Source organism: Apodemus sylvaticus, chromosome 11 (genome assembly GCF_947179515.1).
Source record: "Apodemus sylvaticus chromosome 11, mApoSyl1.1, whole genome shotgun sequence".
NCBI classification, from domain to species: domain Eukaryota; kingdom Metazoa; phylum Chordata; class Mammalia; order Rodentia; family Muridae; genus Apodemus; species Apodemus sylvaticus.
In genome coordinates, this window is record NC_067482.1 from 78,136,336 (window position 1) to 78,158,498 (window position 22,163).

At 44.4% G+C, this 22,163-nt stretch overlaps 2 protein-coding genes across 17 annotated transcripts in view; one reads left to right on the forward strand and one right to left on the reverse strand.

The window, feature by feature from the left end:
* Depdc5 (DEP domain containing 5, GATOR1 subcomplex subunit) overlaps positions 1-5,159 on the reverse strand; it is a 123,511-nt gene extending 118,352 nt beyond the window's left edge. For 2 of the 13 annotated variants that reach the window (XM_052198170.1, XM_052198169.1), the window contains exons 1-5: positions 5,100-5,123; positions 4,546-4,846; positions 4,160-4,282; positions 1,418-1,505; positions 622-668 (exon numbers count right to left, since the gene is read on the reverse strand). In XM_052198170.1, coding sequence (XP_052054130.1) covers positions 622-668; positions 1,418-1,505; positions 4,160-4,217 — 193 coding nt within the window. In that variant the 5' untranslated portion in view covers positions 4,218-4,282; positions 4,546-4,846; positions 5,100-5,123. Of the gene's footprint in view, positions 1-621; positions 669-1,417; positions 1,506-4,159; positions 4,283-4,545; positions 4,847-5,021 lie in introns of all 13 variants that reach the window. The other 11 variants (XM_052198162.1, XM_052198163.1, XM_052198165.1 and 8 more) reach the window with 11 other exon arrangements.
* A 4,452-nt stretch (positions 5,160-9,611) lies between these two features.
* Prr14l (proline rich 14 like) overlaps positions 9,612-22,163 on the forward strand; it is a 63,461-nt gene continuing 50,909 nt past the window's right edge. For 2 of the 4 annotated variants that reach the window (XR_007980300.1, XR_007980299.1), the window contains exons 1-2: positions 9,612-9,764; positions 19,808-20,323. Coding sequence is in view for 2 of the 4 variants with exons in the window: in XM_052199576.1 (XP_052055536.1) it covers positions 19,853-20,323 (471 nt within the window). In the remaining 2 variants the exon portion in view is untranslated. Of the gene's footprint in view, positions 9,765-11,706; positions 11,866-19,807; positions 20,324-22,163 lie in introns of all 4 variants that reach the window. The other 2 variants (XM_052199576.1, XM_052199575.1) reach the window with 2 other exon arrangements.

The window sequence follows — 22,163 nt, forward strand, 5'->3', positions numbered from 1 at the left end:
CGGAGCTTTTGGCTTTGTTTCGGTGTTAGCCAAGTACATAAAACATATTTGGTAATAAAAGTAAAAAATTTCATGTGATACTCCCTGGCATCCTTTCCAAATGTCTAGCCTAATTGTATAGAAGTTCACTGAATTATACAGATTCTGAGTCAGTTCATTTTGGTGTGTGATGCTTTAATTTATTTTCAAGGTTTCTAAAATAATAATAGTTGGGCAGTAGTGGTACATGCCTTTAAGCCCAGCTCTTGGTAGGCAGAGGTACCCAAATCTCTGTAATTTCGAGGACAGCCTGGTCTACAGAGTGAACTCCAAGACAGCGAGGGCTACACAGAGAAACTCTATCTCAAAAACCAAAAACCAAAAACCAAAACCAAAACAAACCAAAAAACAAGATGAAATAAAATAATGTTTAAAATATTAAAATGCGACAGGCGTGGTAGTGCACACCTATAATCCCAGCACTTGGGAGGCAGAGGCAGACTGAGTTCAAGGCCAGCCTGGTCTACAGAGTAAGTTCCAGGACAGACAGACAGGGCTACACAGAGAAACCCTGTCTCAAAAAGAGAGAGAGAAAGGAGGGGAAAGGGAGAGGGAGAGGGGAGGGAGAGAGGTAATACTCACCTTTCTGTAAATCTTCCTTAAGAGACTTGACTTGCAAAAGCAAAGGACTGGAAGAGAAAGCAACAATGAGGAACACTGCATGAGGTAAGCTTTCTCCACTGTAGTTAAAAAGCAAACAAACAATATAGTGCACATTGTAACTTGTAACACAAACACAGAAAATTCCCTTTGAAACAAAGAAACTACACTTGGCCTGGAAGGAAATGAGCAAAAGCAACAACACTATCCAGAGTTCTTCCTTCAACTTTAAAACAGGAATGGACATTTTAAAACGCGTTGTTAGGGCTGGAGAGACTGCTCAGCAGTTAAGAGTACTTGCTATCTTTCACAGAATTCAAATTTGGTATTCAAGACCCTCCTCAAGTGGCTCACAAGGGTCTGTAACTTCAGAGGGAGGGAATCTGCACTCACATGCACAGGCATACAAATAATTTGAAAAAAAAATCTCTAAAAAATTTATTTTTAATTTTTTTCTGTGCATATGTGTTTTACCCTGGGTGTCTGTCTGTGCACCATAGGCATTCCTGGTACCGTAGGAGGCCAGAATAGGGCTTCAGATGTCCTGGAACTGACATTACAGATGGTTGTGACATGCCATGTGGGTGGCTGGAACCCAAACTCAGGTCCTCCAGAACAACAGCCAGTGCTCTTACTAGCTGAGACATTTCTTCAGCCCTAGATATGAGCATTTGTTGTTTTGTTTTTTGAGACTGAGCCTTGCTACAGCTCTGACTAGCCTGTAATCGCATTTGAAATCGGCAGGGTACCCAGTTCCCGTCATTCTTGAATCGCTCACCTGTACTCATCATTGGGGTGAGCAATCTCCACAATGTCTCCAAGTTTGATGTGCGGAAATACTTTAGGGTTCACGACTAGCTCATCATCTGAAAGACAACTTAGTGGTTTTAAAAAGCAACTGGGCTGGAGTATAGCTCAGAAGGTGAGTATACAGTGGTATACAGTGTTGGGCTGAATGGCTAGCACATACCTTCTACAAAATTAAAGCATCAGACAGAAAACACAGGGCACCCCATCACGGTAGCGTTAGGACCGGATCTCAGGCACGCTCTGGCCTTGTTTTACTTTCCTGACTAACATAGGTGTCTCAAGGTAACATCAAACTCTTTCATCTTCCTGTCTCCACCTCCAGCCTTCTGGGACGACAGGGCAAGCTGCACCATGCCCAACATTTATTTTCACTTTTGCTGTTACACTGATGTTCCATTTGGGTTTTGTTTTCTGCTTGTAGTGGTGGTGTGTGTGTGTGTGTGTGTAGGTCAGAGGACAATTTACAGATGTTGGTTTTCTCCCTCCATCATATAAGGCCCAGGGATTAACTCAGGTTAATAGGTTTGACAGCAGGTGTTCTTTACCCATGAGCCATTCACCAACCCCAATTGTTACTAAGGCTGGAACTTAACCAAGGGCTCACACATGGATAAGCAGATGTTCTGCCTTTTCCCTGAGGGTCCATTTTAAATCTAGTTTTAGAACTAAAGGATTCACATAGGGCTGGGGATGTAACTCAGTGATAAAGTACTTGCCTAGCATGTTGGTTTCCATCCTCAGCTCAAAAGAAAAAAATTGCAAAAGTATCTAGGGTCTCAACAGTAAATGGGCGGATTGGAAAGGGCTCAGGGACTGTCTCCAATCACACGCGCTCTCTGCTCTCCTACTACACCCATGGAAAAAGCAGTCCATGATTTGGGGAATTATGACTCTGGCATATCCTTTACTCTAAAACACTGTGAATCTGGCATACATATGATGGGAAGAGTCTAAGACCCAAACACAGGACTCATATTTATGTAACATTCAAAGAAATTCCTTAAACACTGTCTTAATTAGACCCTCGTAATAGATCTTTAGTATTAACAAGAACAAGGCAATAACCTAGGAGATAACTGACTTGCCTAAAAGGTTAGACCGCCAGTAAAATTACAGTACTGAGCTCATTACTAGTACTAAGTTCCTTCTGTCTAAACCAGGCTCACCATCTCTTATGTGTTGTAAAACTTGAGCCAAGTTCACACTAGGACAAAAAAACAACCTTTAAACTCTAAGGCCTGGGGTAAAAGTATAGGTCAATAGAAAAATGCTTAGCATGCATAAGACCCTGGCTACAAACCCAGTCCTTGGTATCAATCAACCAATCCATTCATCCATCCATCTATCCATCCACCTCAAGATAATTATACTCTACAAAATTCAGCCTAGTAAAGAACTGATTGGGTCAATCTCATTTTTTATTTGAAATGTTCCGTTGATAATCTCAGTTCCAATGTGTGTGAAGTCCCTGTGATGAACGTCCATTGTCTACATGAAGCTCCCTGAGCATTTTGTGTTACTGACTCCATTTTCTCTCCCTCTCTCCCCCCTTCCTTTTTCTTTCCTTTTGTCCTTTTTGTTTGAGACAGAGTTTCACTGTGTAGCTTGGAGCTCACTATGTAGATCAGGGAAGCCTCAAACTCACAAGAGACCTGAGTGCCTCTGCCTCCTGTATGCTGGGATTCATAGTGTGCACCACCACATCTAGCTCCTATTTCTTTTCTTTGAAACAGAGTCAGTTATGTTCTGCAGCAGGATGGCCTCAAACCTTCAGCAATTCTCCTGTCTCAACGTTGGAAAGTTCTGTGTCACAGGCACAAGCTACTACAGCCTTCAAAATGTAAAGAGCTCCTTGGGGACAAGAGATTTTACCATACCCACAGTCTTTATACTTGAAGGGTATACTAGTTAGAATTCTGGTCTCCTAGGTATATCATCAAGCTATATCTGTGACACACACACACACATACACACAAAGATATACACAAGTGCATAAATAAATATTAAATGAAATATAAAGTTTAAAAGGACTCATTGAGGTCTGAAGGTAACCCTGCTTGACAGAGTGCTTGCTCACAGACACAAAGCATGGGTTCTTTATCCAGATCCATGTAAAACCATGTGGGAGCACATGCCTGAAATCCCGACACTTGGGTATGAAGGAAGGTCAGTGATTCATCATCCTCCAGCACATATTGAGTTCAAAGGCAGTATGAGCTATTAGACTGTCTCAAAAAAAAAAAAAAATCAAACCATCTCACATTGTCAGTAATTCTGATTTTTGAAGTAAACAACATTTAAAAAAAAAAAAAAAACCAGAAGGGAGGACTTGGATGCAGCCCTGTCATAGAGACCTTTTCTAGTAAACTTGTGGCCAAAAGCAAAGCAAGAGGAAACTTAACTCAGGTGTGGTGGAGTATTTCCAGATACATAGGCAGGAGGAAAATGGGTTCAAAGCCAGCTTGGGCTACATGGTGAGTTCTAAATGAACCTTGGATACATGGTAAAAGCTGGATTCAAAATCCAACTAAACAAAATCTGAATGTGAATGCTTTTCCAAAAGACCCTGTGCTCTCCCTTCCAACCATTCCTGATTGCTGATACTGCACCACTCTTACCTGTCCCGCCTCAATTGTGATATGGGTAATTTCTAAGGCACATTATAACTTCAGCCAACTTACACAATCCCCAAAGATCAATCAATACTGACCACTGCCCCCAAAGCCCTTCTTGTGGATGACAAGTTTGTAGACCTTTGTGGTTCTCATGTTGTCTTGTGGTTTCTTCAGCTGTTCCGATCTTGGAGCAGGGAAGTCATCTTGCTTTCCTGCTACTGAAACACAAACAAATAAGCGAGAATGTCAGGCTTCCTAAAATTGCTCTTTAATTTTAGGCCTTGAAGGTACTAGTTGTTGTTCAGCTGAGAGGCGTGCCAGCCCTTGCATTTTATCGCTCCTCCAATTACCAAGGGAGAAAAACAAATAGAAGTGTACTTTAAAAATTAAAGGGAACTTGGGCTAAGAGCTAGTCAATCCTCTAAAGCTATTTTCTCTACCGCATACCTAAAAGGAAGGCTTGTGGTAAGAGGGGCACTACCTTGTTTTTGTCTGCATCAGGAACACCAAAACAGTACAGGGATATTCGAAGAGGTTAGTCCATCACATCTGTAGAGAAACGTCAAAACAAGGGACTCGCCCAAGGTCACTCGAACTGTTAAGCACTCCCATGATTCACGTTCCACTAACAATGTCCAGGGGAAGAGAGAACTGAGGAAGGCTGGGGTTTCTTTGCCGAACCTCTATGTGTACCAACTCTCAGCGGACCGTCCTGCCTCCATTTCACCGCTGCGGTCACGGAAGCTCGGTGAGATAAAGACTGGTCCAAGGTCACACGGGGGCTGCAGGAAGAGTCGGGCCTCGAACCTGGCTCAGGGACCCTTCCTTCAAGCCCCTCAAGTCTCAGCCCGAGGCTGGCGCTCGACTCACCCCCACTTCCAGAGCCCCTCCCCGCCTCAGGCCGGGCCCGAAGCCAGGTCCTGGACAGATCTCCAGGACCTCCTCAGGATATCCCACCTGAGAGCCCACAGTTGGCGTAGCTTCCGCACCAGAGCTCTAGGAGCTAGACAGACAGCACCGCCGGAGAGCGCTCACCTGAGCCCGCGCCGCTCCCGAGGCTCCGCCCCGAGTCCCCGCCCCTCGCCGGTCCCCGCTCAGCCGGCCTGGCCGCTCTAGCCCGGCCTCCGCCTCGTCTCGGTGGCCGCGCCACTTCCTCCTCCGGGGCTTGGGGGGGGGCCGGGGGGGTGGAGGGGGACCAGGGGCGTGGCGTCGATGCTGACTTCAAACTGAGTTCCCGTTGGCGTTTCCCGCCACCGTCTACAGTGCTAACCGCTTTGCAAGGGAAATTTGAAAATAGAGCCACAGCCAAGACCTTCGTTTCAGAGAGTGATTTCATAATAGGAGAAAGTTGAGAGACTTGACTTATCTCGCTGAGCTGTTTCCATATATTTGATGAAGTTAGTAACTCTGCCTGGTCCGGATGGTTATTGAAAAGTTCAAAAGTCTCTGCGTGTAGTCGCTCATCCTTCTAATCCAGATCTCTGGAATGCAGAACATTCCCTAGAGTTCTTGGACTATGTAGCAAGAAAACGGGATTGAGCCGGGCGGCGGTGGCGCACACCTGTAATCCCCATGCCTCTGGGAGGCAGTGGCAGGCAGATTTCTGAGTTCAAGGCCAGCCTGGTCTACAGAGTGAGTTCCAGGACAGCCAGGGCTATACAGAGAAACCCTGTCTCTAAAACAAACAAACAAACAAAAAAACAAAAAACAAAATCCAACACCCCCCCAAAAAAAACAACAAAAAAAAGGGATTGTGTTTAACTCATGAGGGAGTTAGTAACATATAACTGTTAAGTATAATTAAGAAATACAAGTTAATACAATTTAAGTACTAATGTAACATGTACAAAGACAAGCTTGGAAGGAGAGACTAATTTATTTTTCCCATTATATACTCTTTTGTTGACAAAATTAAACCTAATATACATAAATCAAAATAAGTGCAAACAAAATTTGTTCGATAAAAAAGTAATATTCAAAACATTGAATGCTTGAGTACAATGGGTTAAATCTACAATAGGCTTGCATGGCAGAAGGCCCAGTAGTTTCCTTAGATGGGGTATAAATCATCCAACCAGATTAAGTTGTGTGTCTGCCTCATTACAGAATAAAGATTCATGGGAAGGAGAACCTGCTAGAAGGCCTGACCTGATCCCACCATGTAGGCCAAAACAAACAAAGCCAAAAAAATCTCCTTATCTAAAGATGAATTATTCCTAGTGTCTCACAGGACGGAGGTGGGGGGAGGTGGATTCTCTTGTCCATGGGAGGATCTCAGAGTCAGCACACACATCCTAAATGTCTTAAAGAACAGAGAGGCAAACAGCAATTATACTCTGCCCTCAATGTCTCCCAAACTGACAACTGAGGATGCTGTACACAGGGGAAACTATTACTGATCTGAGTCCCACATGCTAGTTCAGTCAGCTCTGCCCTCTACCCTGGCATCCAATTCTTTCTCTTAACAAAAGCTATTTTCAGGAAACACACCCTAACCATGTTCCCTCCTTAAAGGAGGATGCCAGATACTCTGTGATCAAAGTCACAGCTTTGCAAAGTTCTTTAGACTATCCAAGCCATGTCTTTGTCAGTTGGTTTTGCATCTGTAGAGTCAACAAATGATTGTATTAAGTGATATCTCAAGCCCTCAGATTCTTCAGGAAAGGATGACTTAGATGAAGATTTTCTCCAACCGGGTCTTAGCTGCAGCACTTTGATAAAATAATCTATTCTCTACCCAGATAGAGAACTCCAGGGCCAGTGCCTGCACCTTGATGTCTACAAGGAGTACACAAGCTTTGGCAGGGAATTTTGTGGATGTTTTCTAATAATTTCCAAAAGCCAATAGTTCATTTAATTTGGTTAACTTTCTTTACAAATCATGCCTCTAAACGAATCTATTTTTAAATAAAATGATGTTAATAAATAGGCTTACTGCTGTTGGTATGTGGTAGACTACAGAGCTGTCCGTTGACAGAAGGAGCAGAGTTGCTTTGGCCTTTTTGTTAATACATGTGAATTATATATTACAGATTTGACATGACAGATTGCTTTCATCTTCCATCTGGTGGTTGAATCTATGGAATGAAATTATCATAGAAAAATCCCCTCATTTTAAGGCTGGTTAAGGCAACCCAGTAGGAGGAAATGGGCTCCCAAAGCAAGTAAAAGAGTAAAAGACAGCCCCGCTCCCACTGTTAGGAGTCCCGCAGAAACACCAAGCTACACGACATAACATATACATACAGGGAGGTTCCCCATGAGAAGTACAATCATCTCCTCCTGACTTACGTTCTGGATTTTTGCCCCCTATTACGTTTTCTCATGATCTCTTGGATGGACCCTCTTCTAAGGCGGGCCAACGGTTGCTCCATTCAGTAGCCATATATAAGTTCCAAACACCAAGAGATCAATGCGTCCAACTCCTAAAAGCTGTTCACGTTACCTCGGAAAGGGAGCCAATGAGCTATGAGCCACCTAACTCCTTCCTCTTCTCGTCAAGCTAGGCATCATTCTGGGGGACCCAGAATTAAAACAGCTGGACGGAAGTATTCGTGCCAGGCAGTGGTGGCACACACCTTAATCCCAGCACTAAGGAGGCAGAGGCAGACAGATTTCTTGAGTTCCAGGCCAGTCTAGAACTCAGAGCAATTTCCAGGACAGCCAGTGCTACACAGAGAAACTCTGTGTCAAAAAACAAAAAACAATAACAAAAGAAGTCTTCATTGAATCACTTTACCACTCTGCCTGACTAGCTCAGATCAGCTTACCATTCCTCAGGACCAGCTTGACTCCTTGGCTGTTGGAGTACTCCGAAATGTAACAGTACTGGAAGTAACTGATGTTAAGGATGGGATTTGAGCCTTCCACAGCATCAAATCTTGATTGGGTTGAAATGGAGTCTAAAAACACAGGGACCGGATAAAAATTCCTTCTGGTTCACTCTGAATTCTCCCTTTCTTTGATCATGTCATTCATTTTTATTGTACTCATACTTAAGCATTTTACATGTTGGGGTTTTTTTTGGTTTTTCGAGACAGGGTTTCTCTGTGTAGCCCTGGCTATTCTGGAACTCACTCTGTAGACCAGGCTGGCCTTGAACTCAGAAATCCACCTGCCTCTGCCTTCCCAAGTGCTCCGATTAAAGGCATGCCCCCCCCCCCCCACTGTCCGACTCTTTTTTCTATTCTGAGTTTTTGTCTGTCTGTCTCTTTCTCTGTCTCCTTCTCTCTGTCCTTTTGAGATAGGGTTTTTCTGTGTAGCCTTGACTGTCCAGGAACTTGCTCTGCAGACAAATTTTCCTTGAACTCAGAGATCCTCCTGCCTCTGCCTACCAAGTGCTGGAATTCAAGGCGTGCCCAGATTCATTCTAATTTCTTCCAGATACTTCCTTAGGTGCTGTGAATATAGTCCTGAAGAAAACAGACAAGGATGGAAAGAAACAGGCACCACAGAGATAAAATTCAGTACTTTTCAATGCCAAAGAGGCAATGAAATAAAATCAAAGTGTAACCAACTGCTTTCCTGGGTTATCTTTTGGATTTCGTGGCCAGTGTGATTAGAAGCAACAGGAGAATGGTATGACCTAAACCTTTGATTTCAGTTATTAAAAGGTCTCGTGCCAGGCGGTGGTGGCGCACGCCTGTAATCCCAGCCCTCTGGGAGGCAGAGGCAGGTGGATTTCTGAGTTCGAGGCCAGCCTGGTCTACAGAGTGAGTCCCAGGACAGCCAGGGCTACACAGAGAAACTGTCTCGACAAAACCAAATCCAAAAAGCCAAAAAAAAAAAAAAAAAAAAAAAAAAAAAAAAACAAGGTCTCGTGATCTGCCAGGATGGAAGCAGGCCCCTAGATTGGCATCTGTCCACCTCAGAAAACATGAGTAGGAGCCGGGCAGTGGTGGCATACGTCTTTAATCCCAGCACTTGGGAGGCAGAGACAGGTGGATTTCTTTCTTTTTTTCTTTTTTCCTTTCTTTTTCTTTCTTTCTTGTTTTTTGTTTGTTTGTTTGTTTTTGTTTTTTTGAGACAGGGTGTCTCAGTGTAGCCCTGGCTGTCCTGGACTCACTCTGTAGACCAGGCTGACTTCAGAAATCTGCCTACCTCTGCCTCCCAAGTGCTGGGTTTAAAGGTATGTACCACCACCTCCCGGCTAGACAGGTGGATTTCTGAGTTCGAGGCCAGCCTGGTCTACAGAGTGAGTTCCAGGACAGCCAGCTCTACACAGAGAAACCCTGTCTAGAAAAAACAAAAACACCACCACCACCACCACCACCAACAACAACAACAACAACAAAAAAAAAAAAACGAAAATGGGGAGGCCCACAGCTCTGGTAACAGCGGGAGACAGGAACTATGCTGCAGGGTGTGTTTCTCTTTAAGAGTCCACACGGTGGGGGCGGGGCTGTGTGCGTCTGGAGCTAGCAGAGGGTGGAGGTACCAGATGGGAAGAGCCGCCCTCCGGATTGCGCGCGCGCCGTGCGGGGGCGGGATCAAAGCCCGTCCGCATGGCTGGCTTTGGCCCCGGATGAGGAAGTGCGGTGGGGAGGGGGGGAGGGCACTGTAGAAGCGGTGGAGGCTGGAGCGCCCTCGGGCCTCGGCTCCAGAAGATCTGGTAGAGTTGGCGGCGGCGGGGACAGCGGGAACGGAGGCAGCCGAGGCCAAAGTGGCGGGATGAGCACGGGCCGCGGAGGAGGCCACAGGGTAAGAGGCCTGGGCAGCCCCACGACGGCCTTGGGGTCCTCCGCCGGACGGTGGTGACTAAAGGGGGTCTGGGCCCCCAGCCTTTCAGGGAGCCGAAGGGCACCGAAGCAGCGTTGTTAGTGACAAACACCCACAGACATCCAGGAGATCAGGCTCCACGCTGCTGGGAGAAAACAGCTTCTCAGAGTCCTGGTTCCAGGGGAAGGAGGCGCCCATTGAACCTCCATCTGAAGGAGACCCCCAACTTCTCACCTTGGAGAAGACGACGCCCCTTGTAGCTATACGCATTTCCTCGGCTCTGGTCGATTTGTCAGCGAAGGGAGACCCGTTTATGGTGCTAAAGGGAATTCTTTATCCAAAGGAACATTTAAGGGGTAACCCCTAAACGACCCCCACTTTGGTCAGCGTCTTTCAGTGAAGGAGATTCTCAACTTTCCCAAAAGTGACAGAGGTATCTTTTCTGCAAGAAACGGATCTGTCTTTCCTTATTTATTTTTTTCACTTTTACCCCAAAATACAGAGAGGCCCTGAATTTATGATATCATAAGTCAGCTTTTCTCCCCTTCCCCCAGTCATGTCCACCAAGGGAGCTTTGCTTTTTGTGTTTTTATTCGGTCTTTTAGTATTCATTGAGCTGCTCCTCCTCTACTGGAGTGTGATATTGCAAGTTTGTGTCTCCCACTTAACGTCTTTGTGACCTTGACTCATCCCCTGTCAGTTGCAGCCCATCTGTAAAACCTGGGTACTTTTTTTCTCTGAATTGTCATGAGGGCTCAAGGGAAGTTTTGTGGAAAATGCTCGGTGCACAGTGAACTTTTGGTCAGTCGTTTCTGTTGTTATGTTTAGGAAGAAAAGTCATGTCCTCAGAGAAGCTGGTGATTGCATGAATGTATCCTCCTCACAAATTTCAGCCCACTCTTTCCACCAGAAAGGCTTTCCCTGCTCCTGAGATACAGGGCACTGCCTCTCACTTTGGATCCTACTCTACTCCCCAAGTTAACAGAGAGCCTTAGTGAAAATCAGTAAGAAAATACTAAGTTTTGGAAACAGGTTAGCACTTCATCTATTTATTTAGTTTGATATGAGGAGTCTCTTTATAGCCCAGGCTCAAACTCAGTAGGTAGACCAGGCTGGCCTCTAGCCCCTGACCCCTCATAATGTTGTCTCACCTTACAAGACACTACTAATTCAGGCATGCACCACCGTGTGCCACTTTTTGTTTTGTTTGGAGATGAGCTCTCATGTAGCCCAGGCTGGTGTCAAATTTGCTCTGTAGCCAAGCCTCTGATCTTCCTGCCTCCATCTCCCTATTAAGAGTCTTAAGAGGGAGGGAAACTTGGTGCCAGAAGCCACACTTTCTTTGTTCACCAAAGCTGTCTAGATCTCTCCTCCCTTCAGTTGCTTTTGTTGGCAATCAAAAAAAAAAAGCTTCCCCTAATCTATACAGCCTCCAGCCTCCAGCTTTCCAAAGTGAAAGACTGTCCTTTTCCAGTATGTAAAGCGCAGAAAATGGCTTCTTTCCCCTTTCCCTTGGATAAGTACATGAAAGTCTTTCATACATGGTGTCTTTTGTCAGTAGACATCAAGAGCATTTTCAATTCAAAACCTTTGTTGAAAGATGGATTGCTTTTTCTGCATGTTAATAAAAAGGGAAAGGGAAACAGCCGTGATGCCTTAGAGCTCCCCTGCACACGTCTCTAAGGACTGGGTCCTGTGTAATGATGGCTTCCAGTTTGAGATCTTGATCAGTGGTTTGTTTTTCTTTGGAAACAGGGTCTAGCTATACGGCCCTAGCTGGCCTGACACCCCTGGTGCACCCCAGTCTGTCCTCCGCAGCCCTCTTGCCTTGGCCTCTTCCTGAGTGTTAGGATCACTGGTGTGAGCCACCACTCCTGGTTTAGGGAGATCATATTAAAAGATTCTTCTTTTTCTGTCCCTCAAGAAGAGGCCTCTTCTCCAAATTCCCTCATGGAAGAATTGGCTACAGTGTGTGAATGTCCCTTATGGAGGGACTGGCTGCAGAATTTGAATCTTTGGAAAAGAAAGCCCTTTTCTCAAGGTGAAAGGAGTGCTGTGAACTTCTCAGGGCCTGATCATTCTTGTGAGTATTGTTCCTTGACACAAGCATGGCAGTGCCCACTGTTGTTAACAGCTTCTGAACATTCCAATTCAACAGAAGGGATTATTGGGGCATGGAGTTTCTCTGATCTGCTTTCTTTTTTTGTTTTTTCTTTTTTTTCTCTTTTCTTTCCTTTCCTTTTCTCTCTCTTTCTTTCTTTCTTTCTTTCTCTTTCTTTCTTTCTTTCTTTCTTTCTTTCTTTCTTTCTTTCTTTCTTTTTTTTTTGCTTTATTGCTGTCAAGTTTTGCTTCCAAAACTATTACTTGAGGGGACTGTTGAATGATTAGACATGTTGGCTCTGTAAAATTTGGGGTGTGGTAAAATAGATTCATTCTAATGACATGGGGAATTGCGATGTTATGCTTTTTTTTTTAAAGATTTAGTTATTTTATGTATATGAGTACATTGTAGGTGTCTTCAGACACCAGAAGAGGGTATCAGACCCCATTACAGATGGTTGTGAGCCACCATGTTGTTGCTGGGAATTGAACTCAGGACCTTTGGAAGAGCATTGACTGCTCTTAACTGCTGAGTCATCTCTCCAGCCTGATGTTACGCCTTTACTGGCTTTTGTCATGTTTTTGATTTTTTGGTAGGGTAGGAGTTCAGTGACCCAATCACGCTGAAGAAAACCTTTGTGTCTTTTTTGTTATGTATACTATTCCTACATTGCCTTAAATGCCCATGCGCGCGCACCTATTGAAGGAATTAGTTTGAGCCCTGTACTCCTGTTGATACCTGTCTATGGTGTATGTGGAAACAAAGAGGAAAAGAGGGAGGTTGTCCTTTCTACCCTGGGGCTTTCGTGGGATATTTTAGCTTGGTCATTTTGCATGGAAAGAACAAGCCCAGGAAAGTTCATTTAAACTGAAGACATTCCAGACCCTGAAGCTAGTGAGTGAAGTCAGAGTAGGGAGGGACCCTGGCTTTTGGCCTGGACACCAGAAAGATTGAGTTACTCCCTACAGAGCTTTGCATTTGACACAGGTGAGAGGTCAGTTGTTAGTCTCAACTCAAAAATATCTCAGCCGGGTGGTGGTGGTGCACGCCTGTGATCCCAGCACTCTGGGAGGCAGAGGCAGGCAAATTTCTGAGTTGGAGGCCAGCCTGGTCTACAGAGTGAGTTCCAGGACAGCCAGGGCTATACAGAGAAACCCTGTCTCCAAAAAAAAAAAAAAAACCCAAAAAAATCCAATCCTCCCCCCCCCAAATCTCTTCCTCCTCCTTCTCTTCACTCTCCCCCCCCCTTTTTTTTAAACAAATTTGTTTTGTCTTGAAACAGGGTCTCCTGTATAGCTTGTTATTGTACTGTGTAGCCCACAAATTCTGGCCTAGAAATTTGTGTCTCCCTGGTATTTGGGATGGAAGGCTTGTTTTGTGAATATCATCTTTTAGAAGAATAATTTTATTTCATATTTTTTTTACAAAATATCACTCATTTTATAATGTCTGAAATAAATCCATTCCCTAAATAATATAATATGTATTTGTACACATGGTGAGAGTGATTTAAGATTGGTTTTTAAATTTTATTTATTTTTTTATTTTTTTGAGACAGGGTTTCTCTGTGTAGCCTTGGTTGTTTTGGAACTTACTCTGTAGACCAGGCTGGTCTTGAAGTTACAGAGATCCATCTGTCTAATCTCCTGAGTGCTGGGACACTCAGGAGGTATGTGCAACCACGGCCTGGCTTTATATTTTATTTTATGTTTTTGAGTGTTTCGCTTGCATATATGTCTGTGTACCATATGTGTGCCTGGTACCTGGAGAGGTCAGAAGAGGGCATCAGATCCCTGGAACAGGAGTTATAGACAGTTGTGAGCCTCCTCCATGTGGGTGTTGGGAAAGGAACCCAGATCCTCTGGAAGAGCCATCTATCTCTCCAGCCAGGTAAGAGTCTTTCTTAAGTCAATGGGTTAATTTTTGCTCAAACCTTAAACTAGATAGTGACTTAACTTTTCCAATAGCTTGGTTATAAGCATTGAGAAGGCTTAAGTTATAAATAAATCCCTGTCTGAATTTTATAAACATGTTACTTCTTCTTTCTTTTTACTACAAGAATTTAATTTAAAACCGTTGATAGGAAGGAGGCTGACGGTGAGAAGACTGATACAATAAAAGGCTGATCTTGCTAGTTTTTAATAGGTTTGCTAGCTATTTACCCACCAGCCTTTTCATTTAGATCTTGGTTAAAACAAAACAAAACAAAACCCCATAATGTAGCACTTACTATTTGTTTGTTGTTAGTTTATTTGCTTGTTTTTTGTGTAGCTGGTGCTCAAACGCAGGGCCTTTTATCTTTGAAACTAGTGCTTTCCACTGAAATAACAGCTGAGGTACCACAGTCACTCAAGTACAGCATGCAAATGAGTTATTGTTGAGCTTATCACCCAGGCAACACAGTCAACGCATGCTTCTTTGGGGGTATTTAGGGCCAGTTCTCATATATCCCGGGCTGCTGGAGAACTCTGTGTGTAATGAAATGTTATCTTAACTCCTCCTCATCAGCCTGCCTCAACTTCTGTGTGTGTCTGTGCACATATACATGGTTCCCTCAGAGGCCAGAAGAGGAACTGGATCCTCTGGAGCTGGAGTTATAGGAGATTATGTGCATGATGTGGCTGCTGGGAACCTAACTCTGGTCCTGTGGAAGAGGAATGCCCACTGTGAACTGTAGAGTTGGATCTTTCACATCAGGCACACACTTTCACTGAGCTACTGCCCCAGTGCAAGGGGACAAATTTGGGTTTTACTCAGCAGAGAGGCTTCAAGGAAAGGTGACATCATGGAGGAAATAAAATTTAGGAAGAGATGGATTAGCTTTTGAGAACACCCAAGTTCCTCTGGTGGGCAGGGGATATAGGGGAGGAAGGTGGCAGAGACCCAAGAAGTCTGTTTCCATAAACTCGGTTTTCTTCAGAGCGCTTGTATACCCCAGGTGGCCATGAGCTCACAGTCCTGCTTGCTGCTCGTTCAGGTGCTGCAGTTAAAGGTGTGCACCTTCCCAAGGGAGGCAAACTTGCATTTTACAGGAGCTTTCATTGATATTTGTGTATACGTGTGATAATATGTGAATGTGAGCCTGTGTTCACATTTGTAGATATGTACAAGTCGAGGCAACTTTTGGTGGTTGGTCTTCTTCACTCGTGAGTCTCTGGGATTGAGTTGAGGTCAAAGGCTAGCAGTTTAACTCCTGGCCATCTCTGTGATCCATCATTATAGGATCTTTTCCTGCACTTTGTGTGCATTGTAGTAACTAGGAAAAGGAATCGAAACCAAGTTAAAACTGAGTATTTGCTACTATTTGGCATCAAATAGCAAGTACAATTATTTTCTGTTAATGCCCACACACATAGACAAATGGCTTAAAATCTGAAGTCCTTCAGAAATAACCAGTAGCTAGAGGAGAAAGGAAGAGTTTTAATTCTAAAAGGGATAAAGTAGTCTCAACTCTTGTCTCTCTTTTTTTTTTTTTTTTTTGATTTGGTTTTTTTCGAGACAGAGTTTCTCTGTATAGCTCTGGCTGTCCTGGAACTCACTCTGTAGACCAGCCTGGCCTCGAACTCAGAAATCCACCTGCCTCTGCCTCCCAAAGTACTGGGATTACAGGCGTGCGCCACCACTGCCTGGCTAAAGATATTTATTTTTAGTTTTTTATATTTTATGTGTATGTGAAGAGTGTATGTATGAGTACCATTCATATGAAGGTGAATGCAGAGGCCTGAAGACAGCCTCAAATCTCTTGAAACTAGAATTCTATGTAGTTGTTGGCCACCACATTGATGCTGGGAACTGAACCCAGGTTCTCTGCAAGAGCAGTGAGTCTCTTAAATGCTGAGCCACTGCTCCAGCCCCTCAGTTCTATCTCTTAAGTGGAGAATCTGCTTTTGCCATGAGATCTAGAGGACCTCTCTTGGGTAATTTCCTTCCTTTCTCCTCCTATACCTCCTCTTCTTCCTTTTCTTCTTCCTCCTCCTCTTCCTTCTTCTCTTTCCTTTCATTGTATGGTTTTTGAAATTAGGTCTTTTAACTAGCCCAGGCTGGTCTTGAATCCTAGGTTCTCTTAACTTCAGCTTCCAAGTGCGAGGATTACTGCCTATGAGTTTAACAATTTAGGCAGTCCTTATTCCTTTTTTTTTTTTTTTTTTTTTTGGATTTGGTTTTTTCGAGACAGGGTTTCTCTGTATAGCCCTGGCTGTCCTGGAACTCACTCTGTAGACCAGGGTGGCCTCGAACTCAGAAATCCACCTGCCTCTGCCTCCCAGAGTGCTGGGATTACAGGCGTGCGCCACCACAGCCCGGCTCCTTATTCCTTTTTTAAGAGTTGGTGTATGTGCGTGTATGCTGCCTGCCTGCCTGCCTACCCACGTTTATGCGTGCCACAAGCCTGCTGGTGCCCTCAGAGGCCAGAGGGTGTCAGATACCCTGGAGTTGGATTATAGATGGGTAGGCGCTATCTGATGTAGGAGCTGGAATCCAGGTCCTCTTGCAAGAGCAGCAAGTGCTCATAAACAGAGCCAGCTCTCCAGCCCTCAATTTAGGCAATTTTGGTTTTGGTTTTGAGACAGGGTTTCGCTGTAGAGCTTTGACTGGTCTAGAATCTGCTATGTAGACCAAGCTGGTCTCAAACACTTATGCAAGGTTCTGCCTTCCTCTGCCTCCCAAGTATTGAGGCTAAAGGTGTGTGTCATCACACCAATTAAAAAGTAAATATTTCAAAAAAAGTAAATATTTCTTTTTTTTTAATTAGTTTACTTATTATTATAAGTACACTGTAGCTGTCTTCAGACACTCCAGAAGAGGACATCAGATCCCATTATAGATGGTTGTGAGCCACCATGTGGTTGCTGGGATTTGAACTCAGGACCTCCAGAAGAGCAGTCAGTGCTCTTAACCACTGAGCCATTTCTCCAGCCCTGTTTTTGTTTTTCAAGAAAGGTTTTGCTATGTAGCTTTGACTGTCCTGTAACTTGTTCTATAGGCCAGGTTGGTCTCCATCTTGGAGATCCACCTGCCTCTGCCTCCCAAGTGCTGAGATTAAAGGTATGAGGCACCACTGCCTTTTAACTTTTCATTAAAAATTTTGTTTAGCTTAAAGCACATATGGTAGGTAGTTCATACCCGCAAACCCAACATTCACGAGGCTTAACGTAGGACCTCTAGTTTTGGTTTTGTTGTTCTTGTTGTTGTTTTGGGTTTTTTGGGGGTTTTTTTGTTATTGTTTTTTTTTCTTTTTTGGATTTGGTTTTTTTGAGACAGGGTTTCTCTGTGTAGCCCTGGCTGTCCTGGAACTTACTCTGTAGACCAGGCTGGCCTCGAACTCAGAAATCTGCCTGCCTCTGCCTCCCAGAGTGCTGGGATTACAGGCATGTGCCACCCCCCCCCACCCCCCGCCAGGACCTCTAGTTTTGGAGCAGCCCAGGCTATGAGCTAGCATTCTGGGTAGCATTCTGATATCTATAGTTTCTAGTCTTTAAATTGGGGACAATTTCTTTCAAAATTTTTCTTCTTAGCCTGCGATGATGGTGCACGCGTTTACTCCAGCACTCAGGAGGCAGAGGTAGGTGGTTCTCTTGAGTTTGAGGCCAGCCTGGACTACAAGTGAATTCCTGGACAGCCAAAGCTACTCAGAGAAACCCTGTCTCAGTCAAAACAAATACAAACAAAAATATTTCTCTTGCCTTGTTTAGGGTGGGAGAAGCTTTAAGAATCATCATGAAAGTACACAGTGGCTCTGCATGCTGCATGCTGTGTACTGGGTGCCTCCCTCCCCAGTGAACCTTAGGCATCATGCACTACCTAGGCAAGCACTCTACCGATGAGCTACATCTTCCTCCCTCTAGTACTATGAAATACTTAGATGAAATACTTGAGCAAGGAGCCTGTTTCTAGCATTCAGTACAAGGAATTTAACTACCCACATAGTGGCATCCTGTGGCAAGCTTGCGGCTTCTGTAGCGTGTTAGGCTTGCCACTTTCAACCTCAGGTGTGGTATTAAGATCTGTAATAGCCGGGCGGTGATGGCACACGCCTGTAATCCCAGCACTCTGGGTGGCAGAGGCAGGTGATCTCCGAGATGGAGACCAACCTGGTCTACAGAACAAGTTACAGGACAGCCAAGGATATACAGAGAAACCCTGTCTCAAATAAATAAATAAATAAATAAATAAATAAATAAATAAATAAATAAATAAAAGATCTATAATAGTTGTTCTGCTGAGCTCATGGGGTTGTTCTGTTGAAGTAAATGCATGTTGCCCATTAAAACCTCTTGGAGAATCTCAAGAAGCAGCCAGAGGAACTGAATTAGTTAGGAACTTGTGTTTGTCTGGGTAGACAGATCTCAAGTATGTAAAGAAAGGGAATTGCATTTTCCAGTATCTTCCTTCAGAGAAGAAAGGTAAATGTATTAAAAATGTCGGTCTCCTGCTGGGTAGTGGCTGTGCATGCTTTTAGTCCCAGCATTTGGGAGGCAGAGGCAGAGGTAGGTGAATCTCTGAGTTCGAGGCCAGCCTGCTGAACAGAGTGTGTTTCAGGACAGCCAGGGCTACACAGAGAAACCCTGTCTCAAGTGAGAAAACAAAAGCGAGCCTGGGGTCACCCCTGCACAGGACAGGCAGAGATGAAGATCCACGGACTTTGCTGACCGTCCTGTCTAGCCTAATTGATGAGCTTCAGACTAAAGAGAGACTCTGTCCTGAGAATGACACTGGACATTGTCCTCCACGTGTACACAGAAATACGCACATATATTTAAAAAACAAAACAAAAACAGCAACTGAGTAATTACTCCATGTCAAGTACCTACTCTGGGATACAACAGTGAACAGGTGTTTAAGGCTCATGTCTTCAAACGACGTAGAAAAGCACCTTTGTTTTCTAGTTGATGTCAGGTCTATTTTTGGATATATGTTTATGTCTTTTTTTTTTTTTTTAAGATTTCTTGTTTTTTGAGATCAGATCTCTCTATGGAGCCCTTTCTAGCCTGGAAATCATTATGAAGACCCGGCTGGTCTCAAATTCAGAGATCTGCCTCTGCCTCTGCCTCCTGAGTAGTGGGATTGAAGGGGAGTGCCACTAGGCCTGGCAGTTAAATGCTGTGTATTTATATATATCTACACAGATGACTGTAGCCTCCTAAAGGTGTTATAGGTATCAGATCCCCTGGAGCTTGTGGTTTAGGAGGTTTTGAACTGTTCACCTTGGGCGCAGACTTTCGTGGGAGCCAAATTGGTGCCCTCCGCAAAAACAGCACATGCACTTAGGCATTTTGCTAGCCCCCGCTTCCCACTTTTCTCGAGGAGGAGCTCAGTCTTAGTCAAGGATAGCCTTGTACAAAGAGCCTATGTAGCTGAGGCTCTTGAATTTGAGTCAATCTTGCCTCAGCCTCTTGAGTATTAGGATCACAGCTATGAGCCACAATCCCCGGTGGTATTATGAAAAGATTAAGATATGTATTTTTCTTTTTCTTTCTTTCTTTTTTTTTTTTCTGAGACAGGGTTTCTCTAGCCCTGGCTGTCCTGGAACTCACTCTGTAGACCAGGCTGGCCGCAAACTCAGAAATCTACCTGCCTCTGCCTCCCACTGCCCAACAAGATATGTATTTTCCTACCAAACAGTAGACATTTGGTGTCCATTAATGCTGATATTTGAAGTTGAATATGTTGTTCATAATTTTTTGGTTTTGTTGTTTTGTGTTTTGAGCCAGGGTTTCTCTGTGTAGCCTGCCCTGGACTTGCTTTGTAGATAAGGCTGGCTCTGTAGACCAGGCTCACAGAGATCCACCAGCCTCTGCCTTCAGAGTGCTAGTATTAAAGGCACCGTGCTTGGCTATTTTCCATGTTTTAACCAATGTGAATGGAAATGGTTTTCTTTTGCCACATCAAGGTTTTAAACTTCTATCCTTCGTTTGATTTGTGTCAGGGTAAACCATTGATGCAGAAGACTCCATAATCTCCATCTGCCCTAATGCTGTCATCTGGAGTAGACACTCAGCCAGTTCCGCTTGCTTCCTCCATGTCTGCTGTGGTACAGGGGCTGTACTCTGAACTTTCAGTGAGTGTCTCCAAAGAGCTTCACGCTGAGCAGGAGCCAAGTAAGATTCCAGATGTAAAGCCTGGAACCTCAAGCTCTCCTGTGAGTCATGGCAGGGCCTCCCCCCTGGGGTGGCAGAGGACTCATGCAGAAAGTTGTCCTGAAGAAAGCTCTGAGACCTTGGATTATGGGGGCAAGAATGGGTGGTGTGGACTAGTGGACCCTACAAGAGATCCTGTGGCTTATGAGATCGTGGATAGGGAAGACGGACCCGAGAGCATGGAGCCACAGGTCTTCAGAGATCAAGGAGACCAGGAGCAAGTTTTCAGAGGCCCATGTGAGGGAGCACAGGAAGACCCGTGCCAGCAGTCCACAGCTACTAAAGAAAAGATGGGCCCCCGTCAGGTAAGAGGTGAAATCTCAATTTGGATAAGTTGATTGAGTGATAGCACTGCAGAGCAATTTCCTCTAATGTAAATCCCAGATGCTGTGGACAGGCAGCGTGAGACTTGAGTCTTGAAACATTGTCAAAAATATGGATTTTGCTATTTTTGGATGTAAGTCACTGCTGTGCTCTCGCTACTGTATGAATTTCTCTAAAAACAAGGTGGTGTTTCTATACATGCTGATAGAAAGCTACGGATCAGGCCTGGGGAGATGGCTTAACTAAAAATCAGATCCCTAACACCGCATGAAAAGCCAGGCACAGAGGGGCAGATCCCTGGAGTTCGCACTATCCAGCAGAGCCAAATCTATGAGCTCCAGGTTCAGTGGGAGACCCTAATCAAAACAACTGGGTGGCAGGCTGTTGGAGACCACACCTGACTTCCACCTGTAGCCATCAGTACAGGTGCACACATGTGCACACCCACACAGACACACAGAATGATGCAAAATGATGAGAATTCAAGCTTTAGTAGTGTCATGACAAACTGGAGTGAAATGTCCCAGAGAAACCTTTGGGGAGGCTAATGCTACATGTAGTGGCTTCATCAGGTGGGTTTTTCAGAAGCTATTAGCTTTTCAGGCCCAGAAACTTTTTTTCTCCACAGTGATAGGTATCAGACCCAGGCCTTCCTTGTATATACTAGGCAAGTGTGCGTGCGTGCATGCATGCTTGTGTGTACAGATAATTTTATCTTTAGGACATCAGAGGTGATCTTCATAATAGACTGAAAGCCAGTTCTTTTTTATTTTTAGTTTGTTCTGTTTCAGTTTGAAACAAGGTCTTTATGTAGCTCAGACTGGCCTTTAATGAAAGACAGTATTCCTGTCTCAGCTTCTTTTTTTTAAAAAAAGATTTATTTGTTATATCTAAGTACACTGTAGCTGTTTTCAGACACAGAAGAGGGCATCAGATTTCATTACAGATGGTTGTGAGCGCCACCACGTGGTTGCTGGGATTTGAACTCAGGGCCTTTCAAAGAGCAGTCAGTGCTTTTTTTTTTTTTTTTTTTGAGACAGGGTTTCCCTGTATAGCCCTGGCTGTCCTGGAACTCACTCTGTAGACCAGACTGGCCTCGAACTCAGAAATTCGCCTGCCACTGCTGCCCAAGTACTGGGATTAAAGGTGTGGGCCACCACCACTGCCTGGCCTGGCATGCAGTCAGTGCTCTTAACCTCTGAGCCATCATCTCTCCAACCCCTTCCCCCCAGCTTCTTGAGTATTGGGGCTACAAGGGTATACTTCTATGCCTGGCTTTGTAACCACATGGAAGATTTCTCAACCTTATATAATTCTAGTTCTAGGAGGTCCTATGCTGTATTCTGACTTCCTTGAGTGCCATACGCACATGCACTTACATGTACACTTTTTGTTTGTTTGTTTGTTTTTGTTTTTTTGAGGCAGAGTCTTATTATGTAGCCTTGCCTAGCCTGAAACACTCTAGACCAGGCTGGCTTTGAACTCACAGAGATGGCGCATGCTTTAATCCCAGGACTTGGGAGGCAGAGGCAGGTGGGTTTCTGAGTTCGGGGGCCAGCCTGGTCTACAGAGTGAGTTCCAGGATAGCCAGGGCTACATAGAGAAACCCTGTCTCGAAAAACCAAAAAAAAAAAAAAAAAAGAGGAAGAAGAAGAAACCCCCTCCCCCCCAAAAGAAAAAGAATAAATAAGGCTGTTCTTCATTTGATTAATGGAACTGTCTTACTTGGATCAAATCTCTCAGGAGATTTGAGAAGAGTCTTGAAGCATTTGGATGACTCTCTGACAGAAGTGATCCTACTGGGCACAGTTAGACTCATTG